This window comes from Monodon monoceros, unplaced genomic scaffold (assembly GCF_005190385.1).
Source record: "Monodon monoceros isolate NGI ecotype Baffin Bay Population unplaced genomic scaffold, NGI_Narwhal_1 Super_Scaffold_10, whole genome shotgun sequence".
NCBI classification, from domain to species: Eukaryota; Metazoa; Chordata; class Mammalia; order Artiodactyla; family Monodontidae; genus Monodon; species Monodon monoceros.
In genome coordinates this window covers 19,095,136-19,122,210 of record NW_021703766.1, presented here as the reverse complement: position 1 = coordinate 19,122,210, position 27,075 = coordinate 19,095,136, and the positions used below count along the sequence as shown (strand labels likewise).

General features: G+C 58.7%; 4 protein-coding genes across 11 annotated transcripts; 2 read left to right on the top strand and 2 right to left on the bottom strand.

The window, feature by feature from the left end:
• Positions 1-208: 208 nt before the first annotated feature.
• KIAA0895L (KIAA0895 like) lies at positions 209-6,478 on the bottom strand. Its single transcript, XM_029213364.1, has 7 exons — positions 6,163-6,478; positions 3,548-4,173; positions 3,323-3,466; positions 2,909-3,041; positions 1,685-1,990; positions 1,483-1,580; positions 209-458 (listed from the first exon to the last, which is right to left on the bottom strand). The coding sequence occupies exons 2-7, from the start codon at positions 4,115-4,117 to the stop codon at positions 291-293; spliced, it is 1,419 nt and encodes a 472-aa protein (XP_029069197.1). The 5' UTR covers positions 4,118-4,173; positions 6,163-6,478; the 3' UTR covers positions 209-290.
• A 753-nt stretch (positions 6,479-7,231) lies between these two features.
• Positions 7,232-12,471, bottom strand: EXOC3L1 (exocyst complex component 3 like 1). 2 transcript variants are annotated; one of them, XM_029213344.1, is made up of 13 exons: positions 12,002-12,471; positions 11,615-11,790; positions 11,314-11,533; positions 10,158-10,770; positions 9,961-10,078; positions 9,700-9,825; positions 9,500-9,600; positions 9,187-9,297; positions 8,312-8,441; positions 8,069-8,191; positions 7,817-7,984; positions 7,616-7,740; positions 7,232-7,541 (listed from the first exon to the last, which is right to left on the bottom strand). In XM_029213344.1, the coding sequence occupies exons 1-13, from the start codon at positions 12,459-12,461 to the stop codon at positions 7,352-7,354; spliced, it is 2,661 nt and encodes an 886-aa protein (XP_029069177.1). In that variant the 5' UTR covers positions 12,462-12,471; the 3' UTR covers positions 7,232-7,351. The 2 variants fall into 2 exon arrangements, with proteins under 2 accessions (XP_029069177.1, XP_029069187.1); XM_029213354.1 differs by having other exon boundaries at positions 7,829-7,984.
• Positions 12,472-14,404: 1,933 nt separating this feature from the next.
• Positions 14,405-21,065, top strand: E2F4 (E2F transcription factor 4). 2 transcript variants are annotated; one of them, XM_029239842.1, is made up of 10 exons: positions 14,405-14,670; positions 15,087-15,196; positions 15,338-15,499; positions 15,821-15,864; positions 16,572-16,633; positions 16,853-17,150; positions 17,705-17,842; positions 19,729-19,776; positions 19,989-20,033; positions 20,137-21,049. In XM_029239842.1, exons 1-10 carry the CDS (start codon positions 14,437-14,439, stop codon positions 20,250-20,252), a joined length of 1,257 nt encoding a protein of 418 aa, XP_029095675.1. In that variant the 5' UTR covers positions 14,405-14,436; the 3' UTR covers positions 20,253-21,049. The 2 variants fall into 2 exon arrangements, with proteins under 2 accessions (XP_029095675.1, XP_029095674.1); XM_029239841.1 differs by having other exon boundaries at positions 14,407-14,670; positions 17,645-17,842; positions 20,137-21,065.
• A 115-nt stretch (positions 21,066-21,180) lies between these two features.
• On the top strand, positions 21,181-25,902 carry ELMO3 (engulfment and cell motility 3). 6 transcript variants are annotated; one of them, XM_029239840.1, is made up of 20 exons: positions 21,181-21,553; positions 21,694-21,734; positions 21,845-21,917; positions 22,114-22,164; positions 22,374-22,543; positions 22,628-22,727; positions 22,830-22,981; positions 23,063-23,141; positions 23,271-23,321; positions 23,406-23,528; positions 23,618-23,749; positions 23,852-23,953; positions 24,060-24,168; positions 24,277-24,413; positions 24,514-24,677; positions 24,791-24,903; positions 24,999-25,103; positions 25,208-25,290; positions 25,377-25,463; positions 25,567-25,888. In XM_029239840.1, exons 1-20 carry the CDS (start codon positions 21,476-21,478, stop codon positions 25,573-25,575), a joined length of 1,959 nt encoding a protein of 652 aa, XP_029095673.1. In that variant the 5' UTR covers positions 21,181-21,475; the 3' UTR covers positions 25,576-25,888. The 6 variants fall into 6 exon arrangements, with proteins under 6 accessions (XP_029095673.1, XP_029095671.1, XP_029095669.1 ...); XM_029239838.1 differs by having other exon boundaries at positions 25,551-25,887; XM_029239836.1 differs by having other exon boundaries at positions 23,618-23,953; positions 25,551-25,902.
• The last annotated feature ends 1,173 nt before the right edge of the window (positions 25,903-27,075 follow it).

The following is a 27,075-nucleotide window of genomic DNA, read 5'->3' as shown; positions in this document are numbered from 1 at the left end:
ATCCAGCTTCCCTCCTGCCCCCAGGCTTTTCCTCTGCTCAAAAGGCAGCTGGAGACAGGAGGGCAGATTTAGTTTGCCTGACATGCTGCTGTTGGCCTTCAGGGTCCAGGGAGGCTAGCAAGGGACACAAACTCTCTGCTGTTGCCTCTCCTCCCTCCTGAAATGCTTCTGCCCTCCCCATTCCCCAAGAAACACGCAGGCTGTGGAAGCACAGAGCAGCCAGCTTCATGTTCTGGGGGCTGATCTGGAGCCCTCTTTCCAGGGCCCCTGCCTGTAGCCCTCAACCAGTATCAGTCATCAGGCAGCAGGCGGCCCAGCTCTGCCTCATCCAGCCGGTTGGTGGTCATGATGTGCTCCAGCTGCTGCCGGTAGCGTGCTAAGTCCTGCATGAAGTGGGGCACCCGGGTGTTGTCCAGCACCCCATGGGGCCGAAGGTGATCTACATCCTCATAGGACACCTGCAGGAAGAAAGCTGGGCCTCAGGAGTAGGCAGGGTGCCCTGGCTTTCAGGCAGCTGGTCCCAGCTCTCTTGCAATGGCCCATAGCCCTTTGCTCCTGGAACTCCTCCCTCTCCCCTCCTGATCCACTCCCAATGTTATGTACCCCGAGGCTCAGTCCTGGGTGTTTGCTCTTTCTCTCAACACCTTCTTTTATCATCTATGTCCTACAACCTCACTCCTGTCTCCAGTCCAGCTTCCCCCCTCACCTCCAAACCTGGGTATCCAACTGCCTTCTGAACGCCTTCCCCGGGATATCCTTCAGGCACCTCAGACTCCCCATATCCAGCATTACTGGGTGTCAGCCTATGCCATCCCCACCCTCCTCACAGTCCCCTAGGTCACATTCCAGGTAGGGGCGTAGAATCTGTCACCCTCCCACTCAGAGTGGCCACTGAGTTAAAAAGATCCACTCTCTGAAGATCTCTCCAGCTTGCTGCTTCCCCTCCAACTGCACGGCCACTGCTGGGTTATGCCAGACCACCATCAAGTCTGCAAAAGTGATTGGAAAGGCCTCCTCCTTTCCCCCCTGCACTCCCTTCCCTAGGCCTCTCCTCCCATATGACAGAGGGAGCCTTCTAAAGCAAACCATCTGTGCCATTCTTCTGCTCAAAGCTCCTAGGATTCCCCATTGCTTTGGATGAAATTCGACTTCCTCAGCCTGGCACAAATACCCAGCGCCAAGGACTTGTTCCCTGGCCATTTCTCCAGCCTCCTTCCCCAGGCCTTCCTGATTGCTCCCTTGGCCTGGAATGCTCTCACCTCCTTTGAAGTGCAGTGTCTACACACACACCTGTGGGCTGGCTCAAGCACCTATATTGGCTGCCAGACCGTCATTTCACCTCCTGTGCTCACCTCCGCCCACGGTCCCCCCATCAGAGAGGCCTGGCACCCAGTCCTCAGTTGAGTTCCAATCAGAGGCTCAGGGAACACTGCAGTGATGGGGAGAGCTGGCTGGGCCCTCCGAAGGCGCGTGGTCCCTCACCTTGCCCAGCGAGGTCAGCAGCGGGAAATCGATGGTCTGGCGATGCCGCAGAATGCGCACGATGCCATCCAGGTACACCTGATCCTTGCTGAAGCAGCCTGTGGACACGGGAGGGCCGTGAGCCCTAGGCCCAAAGCCCCACCTGAACCCCCCCCGCACCCCTGCCACAGATCAGGACACTCCCCACTGCACAGGCGCCCACCGGGCAGCGAGGTGTCAGTCTGGCCGCGCTTGGCGCGCACGCAGTACTCCCAGCGCACGTCGGCGTCCTGCACGTAGCGCGCCAGGTCCTGGAACAGCTGGCGGAAGGACATGTGCGCGGCGCGGTGGATGGTGTAGTAGAGCAGCGCGGCGCGCCACAGGAAGGGCTGCTTGCGGAACAGGACACTGTGCAGGCTGGCCAGGCCCTCCTCGGTGGGGTTCGCTGGCCGCAGCCCATACTGCAGCCGGCCCTCGGCGCTGTGCCACGGCTGCCGCGCGTTGTTCACGCCCCGCAGGTAGTGGGTACCTGTGGGGTGGGCGAGGGAGAGGCTGCGCTGGGCCGCGCATCCAAGGGACCCTCCTGCCCAGCCTGGGTCCTGGTCTGCCCAGCTGGACCTCTAGCCAGCGACTCACATATCCTTATGCCTCTAAAGTCAGGCTCTTACACAAGTCCCCTCCACCCCAAACTCATACTCACCCAACCCCAGGCAGCATGAAGACTCTCCTCAGGTGAACTCACACCCAAGGATCCAGAGTCTCACATACATGAACCCTCCCTCACCCGTCCAGGGCTACACACACCCACACAAACTCTCCCAAACTCACACTGCCCCCCAAGCCCCCAGAGAGGTGCAGGAACTCACACACTACCCCAGCCCCACATCCTGCATGCCCATATCATGCTGATGTCCCCAGCAAAAACCATCTTTTGCCCAGAGCAACAGGATTCTTGATGAGGAGGGACAGACAGAAAAGACTAGTAATTAGTGTCCCATGCTCGCTTTTCCAGGCTGGCCCTAACCCCTCCTAAACCCAGCTCTGTGTGTTTTCAGCTAATTCCATTCCCAGGATCTGAACTTCCACCCACCGGGGAGGGCCTGCATGTTGGCTGGGCTTGTGGGACCCTTAGGGCTCTCCCTCTGGCCTGTCTGGGCCTCAGCAGTCTTGCCCCACTGTCAAGGGAAATCATAGAGGAAGTAGAGGGAGGAAAAGATACCCAGAAGGAACAAGAAATGAGGGTGAGCCCAGAGAGTGGGCTGGCATGTTCTGGCCTATGTCTGTGAGCCAGAGGAAGGAGGTAGCTGCTCCTGAAGGGAAGGGGCCCATCCTCCGGAGGGAAGGGGAAGAAAGAGAGGGGGTGGGGTTACTGGAGACCCTCACTGCCCCCCCCTTGTCCCAGCCCCCTCTCACCCCCACCCGCCCACCCGCCTACCCACACCCTGACCTATCTCATGCCGCAGCATGCCCTCCAACCAATACTGGCGGGCTCCGGTCAGGTTGATGGCCAGTGTTGGTCGGCTGTTCTCCACCATCATCACTGCCTGGGACAGCAGGTCCTCACTCAGCTGCACCACAACCTGCGGGCGGCAGAGCCCTGAGCCACGGCCACCAGCCCAGGGGCAAGTGTGCCGATGGGCCCGCTAAGGCCACAAGGCAGCCAGGCTGGACACTTGGCCACAACACCTACCCTTCCCCACCACTGCTTGGAGCCAGCTCCCACCTTACCGGGGCAGGGGCAGGGGCAGGGCTTGCCCGAGGTCACTAGCTCCATCAGTGTAGAGCTGGGCCTGGCATTGCCCACTCAGCAGCCTGGTTTGGAGCATGTGGAAAGGGGGCCTCGCAGGCAGGGCGAACTCACCTCCCCAGCGCAGCCCTCCTTCTGCATGTATTTGCGCACAATGGACCAGATCTGGCACTTGGTCAGCAGCTGGCCCCCAGTCGCAGCCTCAAAGTGCTCATAGGTACCAAACTTCTCCAGGACAGCCTCAATGATGCCAACCGCCTGCACAAAGGGCCACAGCGGCAGGTCAGGCCAGGCCTCTCAGGTGGAAGGGCCAGGGTGAGGTGGGCAGTCTGCACTGACCTGATGGAGGAACTGTCCAGAGGCCTCACTGTACTTCTCCAGCACAGCCGTAGGCATGGGCTCCTGGTACTCGAACTGTGGGTTGTAGGTGTAATGGGACTGGAAGAACTTGTCCCGCTCACGGTCCATGTTGGTTGGCCGCAGAGCCACCAACATGCAGGGGCTCTTGCTGGCACCACGGCCTGCATCCTTTCGAGTCTTAGCAATGTGAGGCAGGGAGGCCGCAGGCCGCAGGGTGCCCCCACCTGGGTCCCGTCCCTGTCCAGGTGGCGCCCGACCCTGGGTGCTGCCCCCCCGCCGGCCAATACTGTTTACGGTGTAGGTGCTCTCACTGCGACGCATGTGGCCACGGTGGCCCAAGTGCAGCTCTGAGAAGGGTTGCGGCTCAGGTCGGGGCCGCAGGGCTGAGCGGACTGAGAGAGCCAGGGGGAAGGCCAGGGACCGAGGCCAGGGGTACAGTGCTGTCCCATCTCGGTCTGAGGGCCTCAGCCTATGGCCCAAGGATGAGGGACTGGATGGTGGGCTGGGGGGTGCCTGCTCATACACCTGAGCCCCTGAGTCCAGCACCATTCTGTCCTGGTGGTCACATCCAGCTGGGTCACTCCAACTCCCCACACGGTCGACTTCTGGAGACACAGAAAGGCATGTGGAGACCAGCATGAGTGGGTGTGGCCTGAGGACCAGCAGGCCTTGTGCTCCATCCACACTGCCCTTGCTGGGCCTTTGGTGGGCCCAGGACCTGACGCCAGGTTCTAACCTGACCCCTCACCTCCACCCTAGTGTCCATCCCCTCCAGCAGGCTCACCCAAGTAAGCTGGACTGGGGGAAAGCAGGAGGAAGAGTCTCATACACCCAGCTAGATGGTGGTTACTCAAATCCCCTTAGACTGTGAGCTTCTGAGAGCAAGGCCTAAGCCCCTATTCATGATTCTTCTAATCCCTGTGCTCAGCGCCCACCCAGACTGGGAGTTTGGTACAGTGTAGCCTCAGCTGCCATGATGACAGGTGAGGGGGTCTCACTACCTTCTACCTGCCTTCTACCTATGGCATTTTCTCAGTCTCACCCCGCCCCTCCCTCCTGGCTCCATCCACTTCCTCCAGCCCATTGAGATTGGGCCTCAGTCAGTTTGAATGCCTGCAGGCCCCTTGCTTATGCTAGTCCCTCCACCTGGAATGCTCTCTCTCCCTGGGCCATCTGCTCAAATCCAAATTAGAATCAGCTTTTGGTGAGCAGAGGGAAACTTCAGCAAATCCAAGCCAATCCCTGGTCTGTCCCCTAGAGTCATCTTTCTAGCGGTCATCCAAGGCCAGTGTCAGGACACTCACCCCTGACTCTGTACCAGGGCTCAGTCCAACCCAGTCTCTCCCCAGAGACTGACTGAAGGCTCCAGCCTCCAAACTCTCCTGCCTGCTCAGGGACATAATTCCAGCATTCCTCTCCTTTCCTACATCTCCTGCATCATCAATCTCTTCCTCTCTACTGGATTCTTCCCATCAGTATAAACACATGTTGTTATTTCTCCATCTTAAAAAACAAAACAAAACCCTCACTTGACCCCACACGCTTCCAGCTCCACTGCATCTCCCTCCAGCGGTTTCCTAGGGCAACACAACACCTCAAGTCGTCTATACTCAGTCTCCAATCCCTTCTTTCCTGTTCTCGCTTCAATTTCGCTTCAAGTGGGGGCTTTTGTCCCCCACTCTCTATCAAAACTGATCTGACCAAGGTCACCAATGATCTTCATATTGATCAGCAGAATTTGACAAAGTTAATGACTTCATCTTGGCTTGGCCATGTTCTCCACTTGGTTCCCAAATACACTGGAACATGGTTCTCCCACCTCACTGGCTGTTTCTTCTTGGTCTTACTTGCTGGTAATCCCTATCTTTCTGACCTCTTGACACTATAATGTCCAGAACTTGGAAAATTCTCTCCTCTTCTCCGTTTATGCTCACTCCCTAGGTGATCTCATCCACTCTCATGGTTTTAAATATGTCAGCCCAAACTTCTTCCATGAACTTCAGACTAGTGTTGCCAGTTCTCCGTTCAACATCTTTACTTGAACGTCTAACAGGTATCTCAAACTGAACATGTCCCCCGTCTGGAGTGCTTTCCCCTCATATAACTGCAGGGGTCACTCTCACTTTCCTCAGATTTCTGTACAAATATCTTTTTAGAAAAGCCTCCCTAACACACCCTCTATAAAATAAACCTACCCTAGACACTCTCCACCACAACCTCCCCTTCTCCACAATATTGTCCTATGATGCAGTTATCACCATCTGAAGTACAGTACAAGTGAGCTTATCTGTTTTCTCCTTTTCAGTGTTCACAGCTGTGTCCCCAGAACAGTTGCTTAATAAAGGAATGAAACCAAGAGCCCTTGTCCTTCTCAGAACTGGAATCATACCTTCCCTGCACTTTGCTTCCCCATCTAGTTCTGATCCCCTCCCCCTCCTCCCGGCACTCTGCCTAGTGACAAGCTGCTGGAAAAGATTTCAGGCCGCAGGCTTCCCTCCCCTGAACTAACTATACACTTTTCTGGATTCCTCACTGGTCTCCGGGCCTCTGCTTGTACTAATCCCCTTCATCTCCACTTCTTTCATTTGACCTACCTCTTTGCAATTACCAGAATATGCCTGTTTCTTTCATGTCTCAGGTCCTTCTGCCAAGAATGCCCTCCCAATGTCTCCCCGTGGCAAACTCCTTAACCATTCTTCAGGACTTGGTTTAGGCCTCACTTCCTCCGGGAAGCCTTGCCAGCGTCTTAGAGGTTCCCAGTGCCCAGGCGGCTTCTTTACCATCCTAGGCTGTCACTGTTGGAGCCTAGGTCCGTGTCCCCCCATCATCCCCTGAACTCCCTGAGGGCAGGGACGGGTCTGATTCACCCCCATGACCAAAGTAGCCAGCTCTAGACGCAGACTGAATGAAAGATGGTTGTGGGAGGAGCCCAGGCTGAAGGCGGAGTCTGGTGATAAATGAGAGGGTGTGGTCTGAGCCAATAAGAAACTCCGGGAGAGGATAACGTGGAAGAGGAGCCAATGGGGACTGGGAGATCGAGGAGGGGCGTGACCTCCAGCCAATAAGAGGCGGGGGATGGGGCAAAGGGAGTGCCCAATGGAGGGCGGGGCCGGAGGACAATGGAGCGGGGTTCCCTGGTGGATGAGGAGGGGTCGCGTCGAACGCCTTCTCGGCCTCTCGGGGGTGGGGGGATTCTGTCCGCGTGCCGCGCCCCCACCTGTTCAATCCTCTTCTCGCCGCCGCCGTTCCCACTCCGCAACCCCGGCCGCCGGCTGCCCAGCCCTCGGGAGCCGACACTGGTGACGCACGCACTCGGGCACGCGCACGCTCAGACGAAGGCGCGCGGATTCACGTCAATCTCCGCGGCCTCAAGCGCCCGAGGACATGGCTGGGGGTGGGGCCAGGTAGAGCCGGAGGGGGTCTACCATCGGGTCACGCCCCTGGGTGGGGTGTTGTCTTAAGCCCGCCCCCTCCACCTCCGTGGTTGGACTCAGCAGTCGCGCGGGAGACGCGAGCTCGCTGCCGGCGCACGGACACGTGGGGATGTAGTCCGCATACAGCGGCGGAAGCCCGGGTGCTTGGGAAAGCAGCCCATATACAGGTCTGATGCCGGGATAGGTGGGGCGCAGACGTATTTCAGAACTAGAGACAGGATACCTTAGGTATGTCACTGCACTTTGAACCCCTGACCTTCGCGGGGACTTTTATTTCTATCCCCCCTTCTCCAACGCACACAATTCAGGCGTACGGGGGCCGTGGCTTTATTCTGGGGGCAGCCGAGGGTCAGGCACAGGACCCCGAGGGGAGGCAGGAGGACAGCGGGGGTGCAGGTGCTGGCACGAGGCTGAAGAGTGCGCGTCCACCCGCTGGGGGCGAGGGCTGCGGGCCGGCCTGCAGAGAGCTGAGTGCGGCCAGGCGCTGCTCTCGGGACACGTCCCCGCGCAGGTCCAAGAGGGCGGAGACGTGATCCTCGCTATGGAGTACAGGTGCGTAAGCCCCGCCCAGCCCCCCCCGGGTCCCTCCTCCCTTCCCGGCCGGTCTTCGCACCTCACGTCGGGAAATTGTTGCCGCAAGCCTGCCACCTCGAGACCAAGCAGCGTGGGGTCGCGGAGGTTCAGCAGCTCCCTCAAGGCGAGCAGCACTGGCGCGCACTGAACGCTCTCCTCCAGGCCCTGAACACGTCGGGGTTGGTCTCTCTCCAGCCCTCGGCCCCTACCCAACCACTGAGACTCCCGCCCATCTGCTCACCCAGATTCTCACCAAACCGAGGAAAAGCTCCCGAAGCTGGGCGGCATCGTGCCGCAGGCGCTCGGCCGCCTGGGTCCGCTCGTCAGCACCGCGGCACACTAGGCGGCCTTGCATCAGCGCATGTAGGTACTGCAGCACCACGGTACGCTCCGCCTCAGCCAGCAGCAGCTGCGGGGAGCACGATCAAATGGTTCCGGGACGCTTTTCCCATGGGCGCTTTCCCCCCTCCCCAGCCTTTACCCGCAAACGCACCTGGACCACAGGATCCCGCACATGTCGGAAGTCCTGGCAGAAGCTCGCGGTCCGCTCGCACACGTCATCCAGCAGCTCTGGGCTCGACAGCCACCGGCGAGAGGGCAGAGCAGCGAATAGGGGCTGGAGCGGAGGTCAGAAACGCGGCTGGAGGGACGATTCAGATCCGGCATTCCCCGCAGAGACCCCCCATGCATACGCTGTATCTCCTTCTCCCACCCCCATCTCCATCTGAAGCCTCACCTGTAGCTCTGCCAGCAGCGCCTCCAACACCAGGCGGCAGATCCTCCTCTGCAACTCGTCCAGCGCTGCCTCCACCGGAGCCAAGGCCCCAGGAGCCACCCAGTCGGGCTGCAGGACGGACACGGAGGAGCTGGACCGACCAAAAGTACGGCTTCAGGACCAAGGCCAAGGCCCGAGAGGCCTTCCGTTGTCTAGCCACTCGGGCGCCACCTAGTGCCGCAAGTGTGTTCCGTGAGGGGGCAAGAAGGGCGGCTCCCTGCACTTCTGAAAGTCTGGGCCACGGAGTGAAGATGGGAGTGGTGGGCTCAGCGAACTAGAAGGGACACAGGCCAGCTGCACCTGCCTCTAATTCGCGGTGTGACCTTGGGCAAGTCATGTCTTTCAGTTTCTGTTTCGGTAAGGGGAGAGAGTTAATCCCAGTCAGGAGGGAGTCAAAATCATCGTTAATTTGTTTGTCCTCTCTGCCCCCACCCCAAAGAACATGAGACCCAAGAAGAAGGGAATGTTTTTGTTTTGTTCACAAATGTAATGCCAGACATAACCTGGCACAGAGTAGGGCCTTGATAAATATTTGTTGAATGAATGAATAATTGACACTATGTGCCAGGTACTGTGGTAGGTACATTTTATGTTATCTCATGTGATTCTCAGAATGTCCATTATTACCCATATACTACTGATGACAAAAGCAAGATTCAGAAAGATTAGATAACTGGCCCAAGGTCACACAGCTAGTAATTAGTAGAACTAGGATAGGAACCCCAGGGCTATGTGAGTCCAAAATTCCAAAAGGCCTAGTGTGAGCTGGGTCCATACCTAATAGGTGTTCAGTCAGGGGTTACTGAAGGTGGGGTTCGGCGGGGACCTCCTGGTACCTGAGTGCTGACTGGTGGTTGAGGGTGGCCAGTAGGTAGGGCACGTAATGAGGGGCCGTTGCTTCCCCCCTGAGGTGGTCTCGGGAGAATCGGATCAGAGCATCACTGAAGCTGCAAAGGGCAGAGGCGGCTCCTGTATCTGCTGTCGCTGTGTGCAACCCCAGTCCTTGGTACTCTGGCCCCACCTCCAAGATACCCAAGGCCCTGTTTTGAAGGAGCCCTTTTCCACAGGTGTGTCTTATCACTCAGAGCCCCTTAGCGCTGCCCCAGGATCAGGGCCAGGGGTTGGGAGTGGGTCAGTGCCTTGGCAGACCTCCTTAGGAATGCGCTCAGTTCTGACAGTGCCACGCCATGCACCCGCCGCTGCAGTGACTCACTGACCATTCTGGTCACGCGAATGTTCTCTTCCAGGATCTACAGACAGGGATGGGCAGCCATCAGCAGAGTCCTAGTCCTGCCCTCTTTCCCTTTCCCTATGAGAGCTGCCCCCCTGCCTTGCCACTTTTCACCCACCTGCAGCACGATGGCTGGCATTGGTGAGTGGTAGAAGCCAGATGGGTCTGTGTCAGGCTCCTGCTCTCGGCCCCACTCAGCTACATCCCCGTCCAGTGCCTTCTGCAGCCACTGGGCCACACTTGCCTGGGGAAAGAGTCAAGGTGCAGCAGTATGTAGCAGGGCACTGACACTGCTAGAGACAGGTGGACATGCGACTCCACAGATACAGGCCCACAGCTGGTGGCAGAGCTGCTCTGAACCCAGGCCCCAACTACTCACCTGGACTTTGGCCACAAATATTGCCTCCAACTGCTCGATGTTCTCCAGGGTCAGGAGGGGCTCCAGATCAGACACATCAGCCTCGGGCCCTAATTCCAGGCTCCCCATCATTTCTGGCCTAGACATGGGTAGCCCAGTGTTACATTGAGCCTCCAGCCTTTGATGAACCCACTTCCCATTGCCCCAGGGACACTGACCCCAGGTACACATGCAGTGCCCAATGCAGCAAGGTGAAGGCATCGGCAGCTTCCAGCTGAGGCCCTTCCAGGAGTTGCTGCAGGCAGCGGCGCAGGCCGCTGTGCAGGGTGTGGGCCCACAGCCGGACCACGTTGTAGTGTGGTGGGCAGCAGGGTGCTACCAGTGCCTCAGCCGCAGCCAACTCTGCTGGTAGAGCCACCCGCAGAGCCTCCAGCCACTCTGCTAGTGCCCCTGGCCCAGGCTGCAGAGGTGTCCCAAAGTGGATCTGCTCCAAGCCCTCCTGTAGTGCCCGCAGACAGCGCTGCCGCCAGTCCCGGGCAGCCTGCTCCAGGGAGGTTGTGCGCCCAGCGTCCACTTCGGCCACACGCATAGCAGCCACCAGAAGGGCTGGATCCTCCCGTGCCAGCCGCCCTGCAGCCCCTGCAGCCGCCTCCACAGCCTGGCCCAAAGCCTCAGCCAGAGGGCCCAGCCCCTCGAACACTGGCAACTCCAGGCCCCCGAGAGGTGCCCACGTCTCCTCTTGTAGCTGCTCCAGTTCCCGAAGGCTCACATATGCCTCCAAGAGTCGCTGGGCATCAATCAGGGTCTGTGTGTGGGCCAATGCAGCAGGCACTAAGCGGGGAGAAGAGGCAGCCTTGGGTCTCAGCCTTCCCACCTGTGCAGTGGGTATAGCAGTAGATGCTGAGGCCCTGGGGCTGGGGTGATGTGTAAAATATTTAATTATCAGTACAGTAGAGCATTGGTCAATCTGAAAGGACCCAGGGAAGGGCCTACATGGTGGGCCAGGGGTAAACCCTTGAGCTGATGGAACATGAGGAAGTCAGGGATCTTGGAGGGAAGGCAGGAAGGAACTGGGGGGAACATGCCAGTGGCTATTCATCCACGCCGTTAGGGAAATAGTTTAGTAAATTAACAGCCAGGTTGGCCAGAGCCACTTGGTGTCAGTCCTGACTCAGACATCCCATGCTTGGGAACCCCAGAATGAACTAATATGCACCCTTGCTTCATATGCCATTTGAAGCCTGAGTTACTCTCTGGGAGGTCGCCCATGTGTCCGCCCATGTAATCTCCCACTGGCGCCCCAGGCCCTTGATCAGTGATGGTGTTTGTCGACTACCTGTCGGAGGACTGCGGCCTAGGGCCCTACACACTCACCAGCTCGCAGCCGGGGCAGCAGCTGAGACATGGCCTGCAGTTGCTTGTGTTGCACAACCTGCTCCCGCAGGGGTTCTAGGGTCTGTGCAGCCTCAGCCATACCCCAGAGCAACCCATGAGCCTGGCCCAGGGCTTCGCGGGCTCCCTGCACGGCCTCAAGGGCCCAGGCCAGCTGCCGCACACCGGTCTTCACACCCTCCAGGTATGACTGCACCACCGACTGTGGGAGGGAGGCAGCCAGTGAGGCCTGGCCAGTCCTGCAGCCCGCCCTCAGCACTCCTGCCTCCTGCCTGATGCCCACCTTGATGCGTGCTTCCAGGGAACAGGTACGCTGCACCTCGCGGCTACGGTACTGGCCGAGCCTGGCCAGCTGCTCTGGCCGGTAGAAGATGCCCGAGGCCCACTTGAGTGCTGCACCCCGGGCCAGCTGCTCTGCCCTCTCCTGCTCCGGCCACTCAGGCCCTGGGCAGGAAGAGCCTGGGCAGCCGCGTCAGTTGGGCAGGGCCTGCAGGAAGTGGCTGCCAAATCTGCTTCCCTTCCTACCCCTCGGCCTGTCCCCCAGGGCAGTCCACTCCTCTCCCTGCCCTCCCTATAGAGCTCCAGGCAGACCTGGCAGGGAGGACCAACCCCACCATCCCCATCTTTCTTGCCACCATCCCCCCCTCAGCCCACCCAGAAGGGCTCATACCAGGGGGAAGTGCGGGCTGCATTTTGTCCCTGGCTGCTGAGTCCATGGCTGGTGGAGCCGGAGCGGAGGTAGGAATAGGGGCGAAGGTCCAGGTTAGAGCAAGTAGAGTGGGAGCGCCTCTGAGTTGCAGCTTCCGTCTAGGCCCCACTGAGAAGGAGGAAGGTTCTTGCCCAGCCCCCTCAGGAAATGAGAGGGAGGTGGGTGTGATGAGAAGGAACCTGAGACACCTTTGCCTGCCGGGTTTCTCAGTTTTGCCCCTCAGATGCAAGTGAAACAGGGTAGGCATGGGCCTCCACTGGACACCGCTCCTGCTCTGAGTTGCAGAGGACAGTTTGATATGGAACTCACCAGGCTTGGCCAGGCGTCCAGTTCTCCCTCCTCCACAGATAGCCTTGGCCTTGAGGATGGCCCCCTCCCCTGGCCTTCTTGGCAGAGCTGGGTACTCCCACCACTGGCTCATGAGACCCACACCTCAGCATGCAGCAAGAGACTTCCTCTCCCCAAGGAAGCCTCTGTCCCACCTCTCTGCCCAGGAGCTCCCTCCTCCCTCCAAGGTCCCGCCCTCTCCAAGGCCACATGCAGAAAGGAAGGAAGCTGAGTCTCTGGTACTTTATTCCCAACAGGAAAGAGCATCTGCACTGTGGGACAGAGTGGGGAGGGCTGGGCGCCACTTCCTCGCGGGGAGGGGGGGTGTACTCCCTGTGATCATTGAGGCTTGAGCAGCCTATGCAGGACCTGTTGTGCTCAGGACACAGACATGGACTAGATGGCCCCAACCTGGGTGGAGAGCGAGGTGTGCAAATATGGGTGTAGGCAACATCACAGTGTGACAACTGTGTTGACGGGCCCTTCAGAGGTAGGTGTGCCTCTGCACAGGAGCAAGAGACGACAGGCTGTTGTGAAGACAGTGTGTGGTAGGTGATGGCAGAGACGGGTGGAAGGGCTATGAAAGCTATGTTTGTCTTGGGAGTTAAAGGGAGCCATGGAAGGGACTACTAGGTAGTAATAATGTAGTGGACACTGGCTACTACCCGAATCCACCCTTCAGGACAAAGATACTTGTTCCCCCAGCTGCCAGAGATGTAGGCTGTTGAGGTCTCACAGCTGAGTCTCTCAGTCAATGTTAGGGTATAAAGGCCAGGTACCCTTGCCTTGGAAGGCCTTGGAAGAGTCACCCCAGTTTCAGAGCTCCGAGTAGGATGGGCCAAGTTCTCTGTTTTAAAGATTTTTTTAAAAAATTAATTTGCTTATTTTTTTATTTATTTTTGCGGTACGCGGGCCTCTCACTGTTGTGGCCTCTCCCGTTCCAGAGCACAGGCTCCGGATGCGCAGGCTCAGCGGCCATGGCTCACGGGCCCAGGCGCTCCGCGGCATGTAGGATCTTCCCGGACCGGGGCATGAACCCGCGTCCCCTGCATCGGCAGGCGGGCTCTAAACCACTGCGCCACCAGGGAAGCCCAAGAGTTTTTTGATGTGGACCATTTTTAAAGTCTCTATTGAATTTGTTACAATATTGCTTCTGTTTTACGTTTTGCTATTTTGGCCGTGAGGCATGTGGGATCTTAGCTCCCTGACCAGGGATCGAACCCACACCCCCTGCATTGGAAGGCGAAGTCTTAACCACTGGACGGCCAGGGAAGTCTCTGAGGCCTCTATTTTAACTGCATAGCAGTTTAATTCTCCTCTCTGCCCGATTCTGCCTGTCTTACGCCTTTACAAGTGTGGCTTCTCAGTAAACTTCTTGCAGGCACATCCCTGTTTCCCAAACAACTTGACCTAAAGTAAACAATAATAAATAATGACAATGTTAAAAATAACGAAATGATACTAGCAAACACACAGTCCTCCCACATGCCAGGAACAGCTCTAAGCGCTTTACATGTATTTACACATAGGTAAACATGTTTGCACTGGTTGAAAAGTGGTTATAATCCCATGGCCTCTGAGCACTGCAGTGTGGAGATAAGAGAAAGATGAGGCTGGGGTCAGGGAAAGAGAGTGGGGATGGAGACAAGTGGACAAGCTAGATGTAGTTAGTGCTTGCTGTTTGGCAGGAAGTGAAGGACAGGAATAGGATGGGTGATCCCAAGACAGTGGGGCAGCCTTTAGGAGCAGGTTTGGGGAAACACATTGGGTTCATCAGGCAGCACAGTCTCCTCTCCTGAGATGAGGGTTGGGGTAGAGTTAGTGGAGTTGGGGCAGGTTGGCCAGCCAGTAAGGTTCCAGTGGCTCCTCCTTCCCTGCTGCCGAGGCTGCCCAAAGACTTCCTCCACATCCTTCCTTAACAACGCTGGTCTCCGGGGATCCTGGGGTTATTTTCGTCCTCTTCGGCGGTTGGACAATTGTTGATGGTCCCCGAAGTTTTTCGGCTGTGTTCGCAGAGATGAATTGTGCTGGATTCCCTGGGAGGGCGCGGAGCGGAAGCGGAAGCAGCGATGCTGGCGCCGGCGGCCTGGAGGCCAGGAACGGAAGCGGAAGTGGCGGCGGCGCCGGCCTGGCCTGGCCTGGCTGAGGGGAGGTGGCGGGAGGGCGCTATGGCGGAGGCCGGGCCACAGGCGCCGCCGCCCCCGGGCACCCCAAGCCGGCACGAGAAGAGTTTGGGACTTCTCACTACCAAGTTCGTGTCGCTTCTGCAGGAGGCAAAGGACGGCGTGCTTGACCTCAAGCTGGTGAGGCCCGGGCTAAGGGGCGACAGGGGGGATGGTGGACCAGGCCTGGGCCGGTAGCGGGAACCCCCGGGGCGGCCCAGCTGAGCCCTCAGAGCAGGCCGCCATCCATGTGCTTTCTCACAGGAGGGAGGCCGGGAGCTGTTTCATTCATTCGGCCGAGGCCATTGGGCGTCAGCTATGTGCCAGGCTTGGGGCTGCAGGTGTTGGTCCTCGTGGCCCTCCCCGGCAGGCGTGGGGAGAAGAGCATCAGAACATCAGCTCAGGCGGCGCCAGGCCTCTTCCCGCCCCACAGTCCCGAGCTGCTGTAGTGCCTGGGAGGAGGGTTGGAATCAAGGCCACCCCCTTTTCAGACTGCTCCAGACTAAGTCTCACCTGAGAGTGGGGCTGAGCATTCCCCACTCTCTTCTGCCTGCCAGGCAGCTGACACCCTAGCTGTTCGCCAGAAGCGGCGGATTTATGACATTACTAACGTGCTGGAAGGTATCGGGCTGATCGAGAAAAAATCCAAGAATAGCATCCAGTGGAAGTGAGTGGGGGCACCAGGGAGGGCAACGGGATCTCCTACCCAGAAGCGTCAGGGGTGTGGGGTGGAGGGTGCAAGAGAGAGCAGGGGCCGTGGGACCCAGAGTTCCTGGCAGCCCCTCTCAGCTCCACTCCCCGGGCTCAGGGGCGTGGGGCCTGGCTGCAATACCCGGGAGATCGCGGACAAGCTGATTGAGCTCAAGGCAGAGATCGAGGAGCTGCAGCAGCGAGAGCAAGAACTAGACCAGCACAAGGTGTGGGTGCAGCAGAGCATCCGGAACGTCACAGAGGACGTGCAGAACAGCTGATATCCTCCTGGCAGTCCCTGCTCCAGGGGAGTGGGCGAGGGGCCCTCTAGTCCAGCTGGGTTTGCTTGTGGTCCACTAGTCCCTATCCTTCTTGGGAGGGTGGTCCTACAGCTCCTGGCCAGGTTCCAGCCTCAGGCTCCTTCCTCAGAGCCTCTCGCCCACCAGTCTTGGACTGTGATCCCTCCCTATGTAGACCCCAGGGCTCAGGACTTTCTTTGAGAGCATATATGTCAGACCTCTGCTGGAGAGCTGGGTCTTCTCTGTGGTCAGCCATCTGTCGCCACGGGCAGGGCATCAGCCGTTCTCCTTAACCCCCACACCTTGGCCTACGTGACTCATGAGGACATCTGCAGATGCTTTGCTGGTGAGCAGAGCCTGGGTAGGGGGAGATGGGGGTGGGGATGGGTTGAGCCACAGCCCTGAGCAGTGGACTCAGTGCCCAAGAGATTTCTGTCTCTTAAGAGGGTTCCTGGGGCTGCCCAAAGAAGAACCAGACAGGGTAAGTCCTGGGTTTGAGGGTCACTGGGACCCTATGGAGGCTAACCATACTGAGAGGGTACAAGAATCCTGGGCTGGGTCCCTGGGTCAACCCCTACCTGCATCGTCCCCTAGGTTTGGCTTCTCACATGTGACAGAAGCATACAAGGGAGAACGTGTGTTTGCATGTTCATGTATGCTTGTATGCAGGGGGCAATGGTGCCCACTTCCAATCTACGGTTAGTTTAGTTGCCTTGTAGGTACAGGAACTGTTTCTTGTTCATCTTGCATCTCCCAGTCTGGTTCAGGGGAAGGGATGTTGGCCTTGGCTAGAACATCTACGCTTGGGGAGCAGCCCCATCAATCAAGTGAGGTGCCCATGGCCAGCAATCTTTTGCTCTATGTGTCTGAACCCAGATTTTCTGGTTATTGACCCCTGGGCTCTTAGGAGGAGAAAAGTTTTAGTTCTCTGCCCCAGCCTACTGTCCAGCCCCTCAGAGACCATTATCTCCTTCCTTACTCTAAGGGATAGGCACTCCATTCTCAGTTCAGATTGAGCCCATGGGCCTTGATCCATCCTCCTTGTCATCCTAGGAGACACCCTCCTTGCCATCCGGGCCCCATCGGGCACCAGCCTGGAGGTGCCCATCCCAGAGGTGGGTGCTCAGCCCAGCCATGCGGGGTGAGGGCGGGTGCTGGCTGTGGAGCCCGATAAGTCCCGGGTGGGGCAGGTAGGGGGAGGCCTGGGGTTTGAGGTTATCTAGGAGAACGGGCAGCCTAGGGTGGGAGAGGACACTGGCCCTTGCCCAGGGTCAGGCAGGAGCCGGGCCTGCTTCCAATTCCACCTGTCCTCCACCCCACACCCTCACCGGTAGGGCCTCAATGGGCAGAAGAAGTACCAGATTCACCTGAAGAGCGTAAGTGGCCCCATCGAGGTGCTGCTGGTGAACAAGGAGGCATGGAGCTCACCACCTGTGGCGGTGCCTGTGCCGCCACCCGAAGATCTGCTCCAGAGCCCACCTGCTGTCTCTACCCCTCCACCTCTGCCCAAGCCTGCTCTGGTCCCGCCCCAGGATGCCTCACGCCCAAGCAGTCCCCAGGTGACCACCCCCAACCCTGTTCCCGGCAGCACCGAAGCCCAGGGGGTGGCCGGTCCAGCCGCTGAGCTCACAGGTGAGGCACAATGGCCATGTGGTGATGGGGTGATTTCTGGGGCCCAAGAGGCAATACCTCTGTGTGATGGAATGCCGTACTCAGAGTGGAAGGGACCCTGTGCCGTTCTTTCTCCTGCTCCCCCATCCCGCAGGCCTCTCCTTGCTAGTGCAGCGAATGGCCCTTGTTAACAGGGAAGTTCTGACTGTGTGAAGCGGCATTAGTGGTGGCAGTTTTCCCCCAGATCTGCCAGTGTCACAGTTGCCCTGGCAGCCCCTCTTGAAGTGTGGTCACAGGGGCCATGTCCGTGAGTCTCCCTTCTGCAGGCTTCATGCTCTTGTCTCCTTCAGTGACTAATTTTCACGTTACCTTTTTGGGAGTGATGGGCAGTGCCTAAGTTTCCTTGGGCCTAGGAACTAGGGTGCTAATCATCCTGGCTGTGGCTTCTAGCACGGCCAGCTTCAATACCCTGCTTCCTGTCCCCAAGTGACTGGGTTTGGGGGATGTGGTTGCAGTGAGTGCTATCCCTGGAACCGATAACAAGGACGGTGGTGAGCTCAGCTCCCTCCCGCTAGGCCTGACAGCACTGGACACCCGGCCGCTGCAGTCCTCTGCCCTGTTGGACAGCAGCAGCAGCAGCAGCAGCAATAGCAGTTCATCCGGACCCAACCCTTCTACCTCCTTTGAGCCCATCAAGGCAGACCCCACAGGTGGTGAGTACTTGTCCCCTTGGCAGCAGTGAGAACCCAGCCTCAGACAGTCCTAGGTCAGAAACAGAGTTGGGCTTGGAACCCAGCTCTCCTATCTCCTCAGCCAAAGCTGGTCAGCCCCCTGCCATCAACCAGAGCTCTGCCAGCCAAGGTGAGGAGCCTGGCCTCTGGCTTGGTGCTGGTGCCCCTTTGCCCCCTTCCTGGGCTGACACAGAACTCCCTGGCCCTCCCTTAAGCCCTGCCTGCCACCCCTTGGACCCTGGTCTCAGGAAGGTGTGAATGCTCTCCTGGGGAACGGGCTGTGGTATGGCCCTCAGGCTCCAAAGGTGGGCAGTATGTTCTTAGGAGAGGTGGTGTCATCTGCCTGGTATCTCCTCTCCATCTTGTGACTTGAGCGTTTGCTTTTTCCAGGACTCATTCTCCTTGGCCCTCAAGCACTGCTAAGTCTCTCCTCGTTAAATGACACTTCATCGCCTGTGTCTCTCTCTCTTCTTCCCTATATCCTCTGTGTTTGGACTCCTTGATAAAGTCATCTCCATTCTACTCCGTGCCCTGGTCTCCTAGTCAGCCTTCAGGTTGCGGCAGTCAGGACCCCAAACCCCCACCCCATGCTACACCAGTGCTACTCTTGATAAGTTGCCCAGCTTTGACAGCCAGCTCCAGCAGGTTTCTGGCCAATTTGCTCTGGTGCTCTCTTGCTCTGTGTTGATGCTCTTTTTTCTCCTTTGGCATTAATGATGTCAGCTCTTGGCTCTTCTCCCTTAATTGGCTTCTTCTTCTGACCTCTCCCTGGCATTCCTTTAAATCTGGTTTCCCAGATCTCTGGCTCATTCCACACCTGTGGAGGGCCCCAGTTCTGGGTAGATGAATCCCAGCCTCCATCTCGCCTAGGCCTTTTGCCTGAACTTAACCTCTTGTGTCCACGTGCCTTCCTCTGCACATCCAGTGGGCACTTCATTCCCATGTGTCCTCAACTGAAACTTGGATTTCCACCTTTGTGCATACCCGACCACTGGCCCTAGTCACCCAGGCCTGACACCTGGGGTCAACTCCAGCTCTCCCTCCTTCTCCCTCCTTCTCCTTCCTTCTCCTTCCTTCTCCTGCTCCCCACCCCACATCAGCTTAGTGAGTTCTCTTGCAGACATCCCCCATGGATGGCCTCATGTATCCTAACACTCAGGATCACTGCCAGCCACCTCTACCCTAAGTTCTTCAGCATCTTCTTCACCCCGACTGACAAGAATCTGTTTGAAACACAGCCTGACTGGCATTTCTCTGTCTACAAAATTACCTTTAACAGCTCCCAAAGGTCTGCTGGATAAAACCAGAGCCCCTAAACCTGGCATATGAAATCCCTCGTGATCCAGCTCCAGCACTCCTTTCCTCTGTTTCCCATGTGTGTCCTCCTGGTTAGACCTTTGTAGCAGCGTCATCACCCTGTAGCACTATCCCCTATTTAAGAGTGCCTCCTCCTCTGCCAGGTGACTGGCCTGGGCTGTGGTCTCTGAGCCTGGCACCAAGTAGGTGCTTAGCAAGGGCAGGGATGGACAGGACATCCTCCGTCAGACAGGGCATCCTGCATCAGACAGAGTATCCTCCATCAGACAGGGTATGTCCTCTGAGCTTAGAAATGGAGAGGGTGTGCTGCCCTTCTGCCAAACCACTGAGTTAGAAGGGCTGTACTGATTACCTACAGTGGTCCTTTGGCACCGAGGAATTCAGGTCTGGTAGGGAAGACTTGCAGACAGTGCCGGCTTGGTCTGGTGCAGGACCTACATCTCAGCTGTATGGAGCCCCTGGGTGGGTGATAAAGGATCTGGGGAAGTGGGGGCTAGAGTGGGACCAGGCTGGATCTCTGTGCCCTTGAGCATGGCTTTCTTGTCTTTCAGTTCTGGAGCTCCCCAAAGAGCTGTCAGAAATCTTTGATCCCACTCGAGGTAGGGCTGTGTTCTTCCCTGGGGTTGGGGTGAGGGGCACAGCTCATTGGGTGTTAGGGCCATTTCCTTGCCCTTCTGAGGACCTTATGGTTGTGCCCGGTACCTGGGCAAAGGGTAAAGTTCCTGATGGTGGCTGGGTGGTCCCCTTCATGGGCTTTGGTGGGTGGAGAGGCAGGAGCCAGAATGTAACTGAGCTCTCCCTCCATCCCCAGAGTGCATGAGCTCAGAGCTCTTGGAGGAGCTGATGTCCTCAGAAGGTAGGTGGCCCAGGCAGGTGGGGGGTGGGTGTGTGTGGGCAGGGTTTGGGTGGCTGCTGGGTGGGGTCTTGGCCCTGGGGCCTCAGCCTGTTGCTCTCTGCAGTGTTTGCACCCCTCCTCCGCCTTTCTCCACCCCCTGGAGACCACGATTACATCTACAACCTGGATGAGAGTGAAGGTGTCTGTGACCTCTTTGATGTGCCTGTTCTCAACCTCTGACTGACAGGGGCATGCCCTTTGTGGCTGGGGCACAGACTGTCTAACCGGGGGGCTGCCTGGGGACCTCCCCCCACCCCACCCCTACACAGCTTGAGAGCCGTAGACTCCTGGCTTCCCCAGCCTTCCCTCACTGCACAGTTCTGGCCACAAGTCCCACTCCTGCACCAACACCTGTTCTGTGCTGGGAGAGCAGGGGAAAGGGGCTTAGCCCTCTCCACTGTGGAGCCAAAGTGTTTGCCACTCCTTTTTGGGGGCCTTCCCCTACCTGGTAGCCTCCCCCGGCCCTCTCAGAGTTCAGTTTCAGCTGCCACCCAGTGGCACAGATCCAAGGACCCTCCATCACCCTCCTTAGGGCAGCGCGTCCAGCCCCACTGCCCTGTACCTGCCAGCCCCTCCCTCTCCAGGAGGAAGCATGGGGTGGGGCTGGGCACTTGCCAGCACCTAGCCTAGCCTCCTTCACTTCTCCCCACGCGGATCACACAGCTCCTTCTGTACTGCTCGTGTGCTCCCTTTCTGCTGGACCCTTGGCCCTGAGAACCTGTTGGGGCGGGCAGGTTGCTAACAGGAGGAATGGAGATCTCTAGCTAGGAATCTGGTCGGGAGAGTCCCTGAGGATTGGCCCGGCCTCCCTCTGCCCCACAGTCCCCCTCTTGTTTATTCATTTATCCTCATTTAGAGCCATTTGCAGAGATTTAGAAAGATTTGCAGTAACGAATGGATTCCTATATAAAGATTATTTTTATACTTTTTGCAACAAAAGGAAATTGTAATATTTGTACAGTGTCCAAATGAATAAAGACCATGCCTAAGGCTGTCTTTGATCTGGTTCTTTCAGGGATCCTCCCTGGGACTGTGCTGGATTGGTGGTGGGAACGGGCGGGTCAACTTTCTGGAAAAGGTGTGGCGGTGCTAACAGCCCGCCCTCCCCCCCCACCTGCCGCACCTTGGGGCGGGGCGGGGCCGCCTCTGCGGGGCGGGGCGGGGAGGCACCCTCCTACCCTCCTACCCCCGGGGACTCCAACCCGGAACTAGCCTCCGCTCTGGCTCCCTTGGGAAGGCCGCGGCGCCTTTTCGGGAGTGGGAGCCTGGGCTGTGAGTGCGGGCCACGGGAACCAAGTCTCGGGCAGAGGAACACCTTCGTCCTCAGGGGCCTCAGACCAGGTGTGCCCTCGGCGGGAAGTTGCACATCTGGAAAGTACAGAGGCCCCCACCTCGGGTAGACTATGGTGCCCCCGCGGAATGTAGTGAAGATCGCCGTCCAGATGCGCGACGCCATCCCGCAGCTCATCCAGCTGGACCAGGTCACCTGGACTGTCTGGCCTCCGTCCACCCCACCACCTACCTCCGGGTCGTCCCTTTCCCCTCGAATAGCCCACCCCCCCTCCCCCAGGCTCCTCCCCAGCTCCCAATCCCATCCGGTGAGTGACTGTTCCACTTGTAGGCAAAACCCCTGGCCGCTGTGCTGAAGGAGGTGTGCGACGCGTGAGTGCGGGTCTGCCGGGGCACGCCGGGTGGCTGGTGGGAGGGCAGGTGGGAGGGCAGGAGGGAGAGGGCGCCCCCTACCCGCCTCGCTGAGCCTCTGCTGCCCGCAGGTGGAGCTTGCCTCACTCTGAGCGCTATGCCCTACAGTTTGCTGATGGGCACAGGAGATACATCACTGAGAACGTGAGTCCCATCCCCGCCCCACATTCCACTCTATGACCCCTTTAACCCCCCTGGCTCTGACTCAGAGTCATCATCCCACTCTCTGGAACCTGATCTTTCTTTCACTGACTCCCAAATCCTCCCTTATTGACAACCCCAATTAACGAATCCTCAGAGCCCTTCTTGACTTCTCTTCATTTTCTGCCATCTTTTCCAGAACCGCACGGAGATCAAGAATGGCAGCATCCTGTGTCTCAGTACTGCCCCAGTAATGTCCCTCCCGACCATGCCCTCATTCTGTGCCCCTCTGCTATGCCTCTTCTCTGCCCGCCACTGGCACCTGGGCCCTAGGTCTGGAGGCCCCAGCCCTAGCCCCAGCTCCAGCCCAGTAGTGCCCCACCTAGTGGACCCCAAGTCCCCACATCCCCAGTTCCCACTCCTTACCTCCTCACCTGTTCTTGCTCCCACCCCTGGCAGGACCTTGAGGCTGAGCGGTTGTTGCGTGGGCTGCAGAGCGAGAGTTGTGAAGGGCGCCGGGAAGCCCTTCAGCACCTCGTTCTGCTGGCCCCAGACATGACCTTCACCCGGGAAGTCATCAGCCGTGATGGGCTTCAGAGACTAGGCTCCATCATTGAGGATGGGGACGAGTGAGCACAGGGCTGTGGTGGGTGGTGGACATGGTGGGGCTGGGCGTCCTGGTCTGGTCCTCTCAGCCCCACATGTCTCCCCAGCCTAGGAGAGGTGCTGGCCCTCGCACTGAGGGCCTTCTTGGAGCTCATGGAGCATGGCGTGGTGTCCTGGGAGACGCTCAGCATCCCCTTTGTTAGGAAGGTGGGTGGGCTTTTCTAGAGGTAACAGGTGGGGGCAGTGGAGTGGTGTCAGGGTCTGGCCTTCCATTGTGCTGAGGTGGTGACAACCCCTGCTCCTCTAAAGGTGGTGTGCTATGTGAACATGAACCTCATGGATGCATCTGTGCAGCCCCTGGCCCTGGGGTTGCTGGAGAGTGTGACCTTGAGCAGCCCTGCCCTGGGCCAGCTGGTCAAGAGTGAGGTGCCACTGGATAGGCTGCTGGTGCACCTACAGGTGTAAGTGTCTGGAGGTGGGGTACAGATGAGTGGAGCGGGGCTGGACCCTGGATGGCCGGCTGAGCCCTCTTCCTGTCTCAGGATGAACCAGCAGCTGCAAACCAAGGCCATGGCACTGCTGACAGCTTTGCTGCAGGGGTCCAGCGCTGCTGAACGTAAGGTGGGTGTCAAACCAGTGGCTGGATTGGTGGGGGGAGGAGCTGGTGGGAAGTGTGCTCCACAGTGGGCCTGCAGGATGGGTGCTCATGGTGGGGCTAAATCACCTGAGTCCCCTTCCCACCCACCTCAGCACATGCTTGACTACCTGTGGCAGAGAAACCTTCGCCAGTTCATCTACAAGGTAGGAAGGACCAGGCCAGGCAGACCCTTCCCCGCTCCTCTCCTCGTGGCCCACACTCACACCCGTGAACTGGCTGTTCTCCAGAACATCATCCATAGTGCAGTGCCACTGGGCGACGAGATGGCTCACCACTTGTACGTACTGCAGGCCCTCACGCTGGGGCTGCTGGAGCCACGCATGCGGACGCCACTGGACCCCTACAGCCAGGTAGGTGCCTTTGGGGCACACGAGGCTGGGGACGGCTGGAGCTTGGCCTTGAATCTTCAGTCTTAACACCACTCCAACAATGACCCCAGGAGCAGCGGGAGCAGCTGCAGGCCCTGCGTCAGGCTGCCTTTGAACCGGAGGGGGAGTCCCTGGGCACTGGGCTGAGTGCTGACCGTCGCCGTTCCCTCTGTGCCCGCGAGTTCCGCAAACTGGGCTTCTCTGTGAGTGACCCCTATCCAGCTCCCCGCCCTTGCCTCAACCCAGGGCTGCTGTTGTTCCAGAGGGCTGGGCCCTTCCTCAGCTGCCTTTCCCCCTTCCCCCAGAACAGCAACCCTGCGCAGGACCTGGAGCGTGTGCCCCCTGGCCTGCTGGCCCTGGACAACATGCTCTACTTCTCCAGACACGCGCCCAGCGCCTACAGCCGGGTCAGTGGCAGGGTGGGGTGGGATACGGCAGGTTGCCACCTAGGCGGGGGGTCTCCACAGCCTCAGTCGTGACTCCCCACCCCATCCTGTGCTCCCACCACCCCAGTTTGTGTTGGAGAACAGCAGCCGTGAGGACAAGCACGAGTGTCCCTTTGCCCGGAGCAGCATCCAGCTGACTGTGCTGCTGTGTGAACTGCTCCATGTCGGGGAGCCCTGTGAGTGGTACTGGGCACAGCATGTCCAGGAACGGGGGACGGAAGGGCAGAGAGGGCCAGGGGCTGCACACACTTTCTCCCTGAGCCCCTCCTGCCCCCCCGCTCCAGGCTCCGAAACTGCCCAGGACTTTTCGCCCATGTTCTTTGGCCAAGACCAGAGCTTCCATGAGCTCTTCTGTGTGAGCATCCAGCTGCTGAATAAGACCTGGAAGGAGATGCGGGCCACTCAGGAAGACTTTGACAAGGTGCGTAGGGCGGGAACAGGGAAACCTGGGCCAGGGCAGGGGATTGTTGTGGGTCGGGGCCCAGAACTCAGGCCCTGAGCTAAGCTTGGGGTGGCCCCAGGTCACGCAAGTGGTGCGGGAGCAGCTGGCCCGCACGCTGGCCCTGAAGCCCAGCTCCCTGGAGCTCTTCCGAACCAAGGTGAACGCGCTCACCTACGGGGAGGTCCTGCGCCTGCGGCAGACAGAGCGGCTGCATCAGGAAGGCACACTGGCTCCTCCCATTCTGTGAGTTGGTGGGGATGGGTCCCAGTCCTAGCCCCCACCTTCCCTGCTGCCCCCTGGGCCTCGCTCAGGCCCAGGTCGTCCTGTTCAGCGAGCCCCCTCCCCCCCTTCCCCAGGGAGCTGCGGGAGAAGCTGAAGCCAGAGCTCATGGGCCTGATCCGCCAGCAGCGTTTGCTCCGCCTCTGCGAGGGGACACTCTTCCGCAAGATCAGCAGCCGACGGCGCCAGGGTCATTGCTTGGGCAGTGGGGCTGGAGAGCGGCTGGGCTGGGGTCAGGGCGTGTCCCTCTCATCACTCCTTCCCTCTTACCCTTTCTGCCCACAGACAAGTTGTGGTTCTGCTGCCTGTCCCCCAACCACAAGGTGCTGCAGTATGGGGATGTGGAGGAGGGCGTCGGCCCGCCCGCCCCCGAGAGCCTGCCTGAGCAGCGTAAGGAGGGCAGGGTGGGGGTCAGACACCTGCTCTTCCCAGACCGCCGCCCCACCCCGGGACCGCCTGGGGTCCCAGTGGTCAGCCCTACCTTCTTCCTGCAGTCCCTGTGGCCGACATCAGGGCACTGCTGACAGGCAAGGACTGCCCCCACGTCCGGGAGAAGGGCTCGGGAAAGCAGAACAAGGTGAGTGCAGTGGGGACCAGGGGCTCCTTCCCGCCCGCTCCTGCCATGCCCCCTGCTTAGTGCTCCTGGCTCCCTTGCTTCCCCAGGACGTCTGTGAGTTAGCTTTCTCAGTCAGCTATGACCACGGGGAGGAGGAGGCATACCTCAACTTCGTTGCCCCATCCAAACGGGAGGTGAGTGTCTGGGCAGGCTGAGCAGAGTCGGGCAGACGGGCAGGGGAGGAGACGGGAAGGCCCTCATGGAGATGGCCCCATCCCCAGTTCCACCTGTGGACAGATGGGCTGAGCGCCCTGCTGGGCAGTCCCATGGGCAGTGAGCAGACACGGCTGGACCTGGAGCAGCTGCTGACCATGGAAACCAAGCTGCGGTTGCTGGAGCTGGAAAATGTGCCCATCCCTGAGCAGCCACCCCCCGTTCCCCCGCCCCCCACCAACTTCAACTTCTGCTACGACTGCAGCATCACTGAACCTTGACAGTGAGGCTGGCCAAGGGCCACAGCTGCTGCCACTGTGGTGGCCACAAAGGGTGGAGGGGGGGAGAAGCACAGGCACCCTGACCAGCAGAGGCTGCAGCAGAAATAAAGTCTGCTTGGCTCTTAGACATGTGTTGAGCGAGCTCTGAACCCTGCAGGCTAAGCCTGCCTTCAAGCTTAGCTGGCAGATAAGATGAGGGCGTCAGGCCAGGGCCACAGCTTGGGGCCACAAACCTGGGCAGCTACAGTTGAGGGGCTGGTGTTCTGAAGGACGGTGGGGACCGGCTGGCCCTGTTACCCTTCTCCAACGTGAGTCCTCAGCCTCCCTCAGTGCTAGGCCTGCAAAGAAGGATGGCCTGTAGTCTGGGGGCACCAGCTGAGAGAGGTCTGGGGCTGCCAGCCAGCTGAGGGTGAGGTGGTAGGGCAGGAGGCATTTCCCCAAGTGGATGCCTTTCTGGGCGCCATTAACAGGAGCCTAGTCTGAGAGCCGTGTTTCCAGAAGAAGACTCCTGACAGTCTGAGCTCAGTCCTCAACCCTGCTTGGCCCTTCCCCTGCGTCATTTGTGGGTCGTGACGGCCTCCTGTTGAGAGGCGTGAAGGGAGAGATGTGAAGTTGGGTATGCTTTGTGCTGAAGGGCAAACTCAAGGTTCCAAAAGATGTTCCCCAGGCCAGTGGGAGGATGTAGGCTGATTCTGACAAGAGGGAATTTAGTGCAGCAAGCCTGCATTCTGATTAAAACCCAACTGCAGCAGCATGGGTGGGGTGGGGGCCACAGACAGGCCAGCTGGAGGTGAAGCTTGGAGGCTATGGTCATAGACCCCAAGCCTCTGAGGCAAAGAGGAGCACACCCACCCACAGGACCCACGGGCAGGCTGGAAGCTGCCAGCCACCACCCTCTGACCTCCTCCATGCCTCTCACTACCTCTCTTTCCCAGTGCCTCCTCAAAATATCTTTTTTAAGTGTTAACCATCACCATGTTACCTAAAAACTGATGATACGGCACCTCCTTTGAAGAATGTTCTGGGGGAGTATTTGTTCCCCCTCTCTAGCTATGCTTCTGACTTGGGCATTCAGGGCCCCACATGCCCACTCCTGCATTCAGACTTCCCACTGCACTTAGAATAGTCCCTGTTGAGTTCAAGGTGCAAATGGGGAGCCCAAGTGCAGTTAAGTCTCCTAATACCATCAATTCTTCCTTCTCAGTGTCTCCAGTCCCTTGTTACAGGCCACCATCATCTTGGCAGGAACCTCCTGACTTCCTGCCTCCTGTCTCGCCCTTCCAGTCTTCTCAATACCAACTACCACACTGCT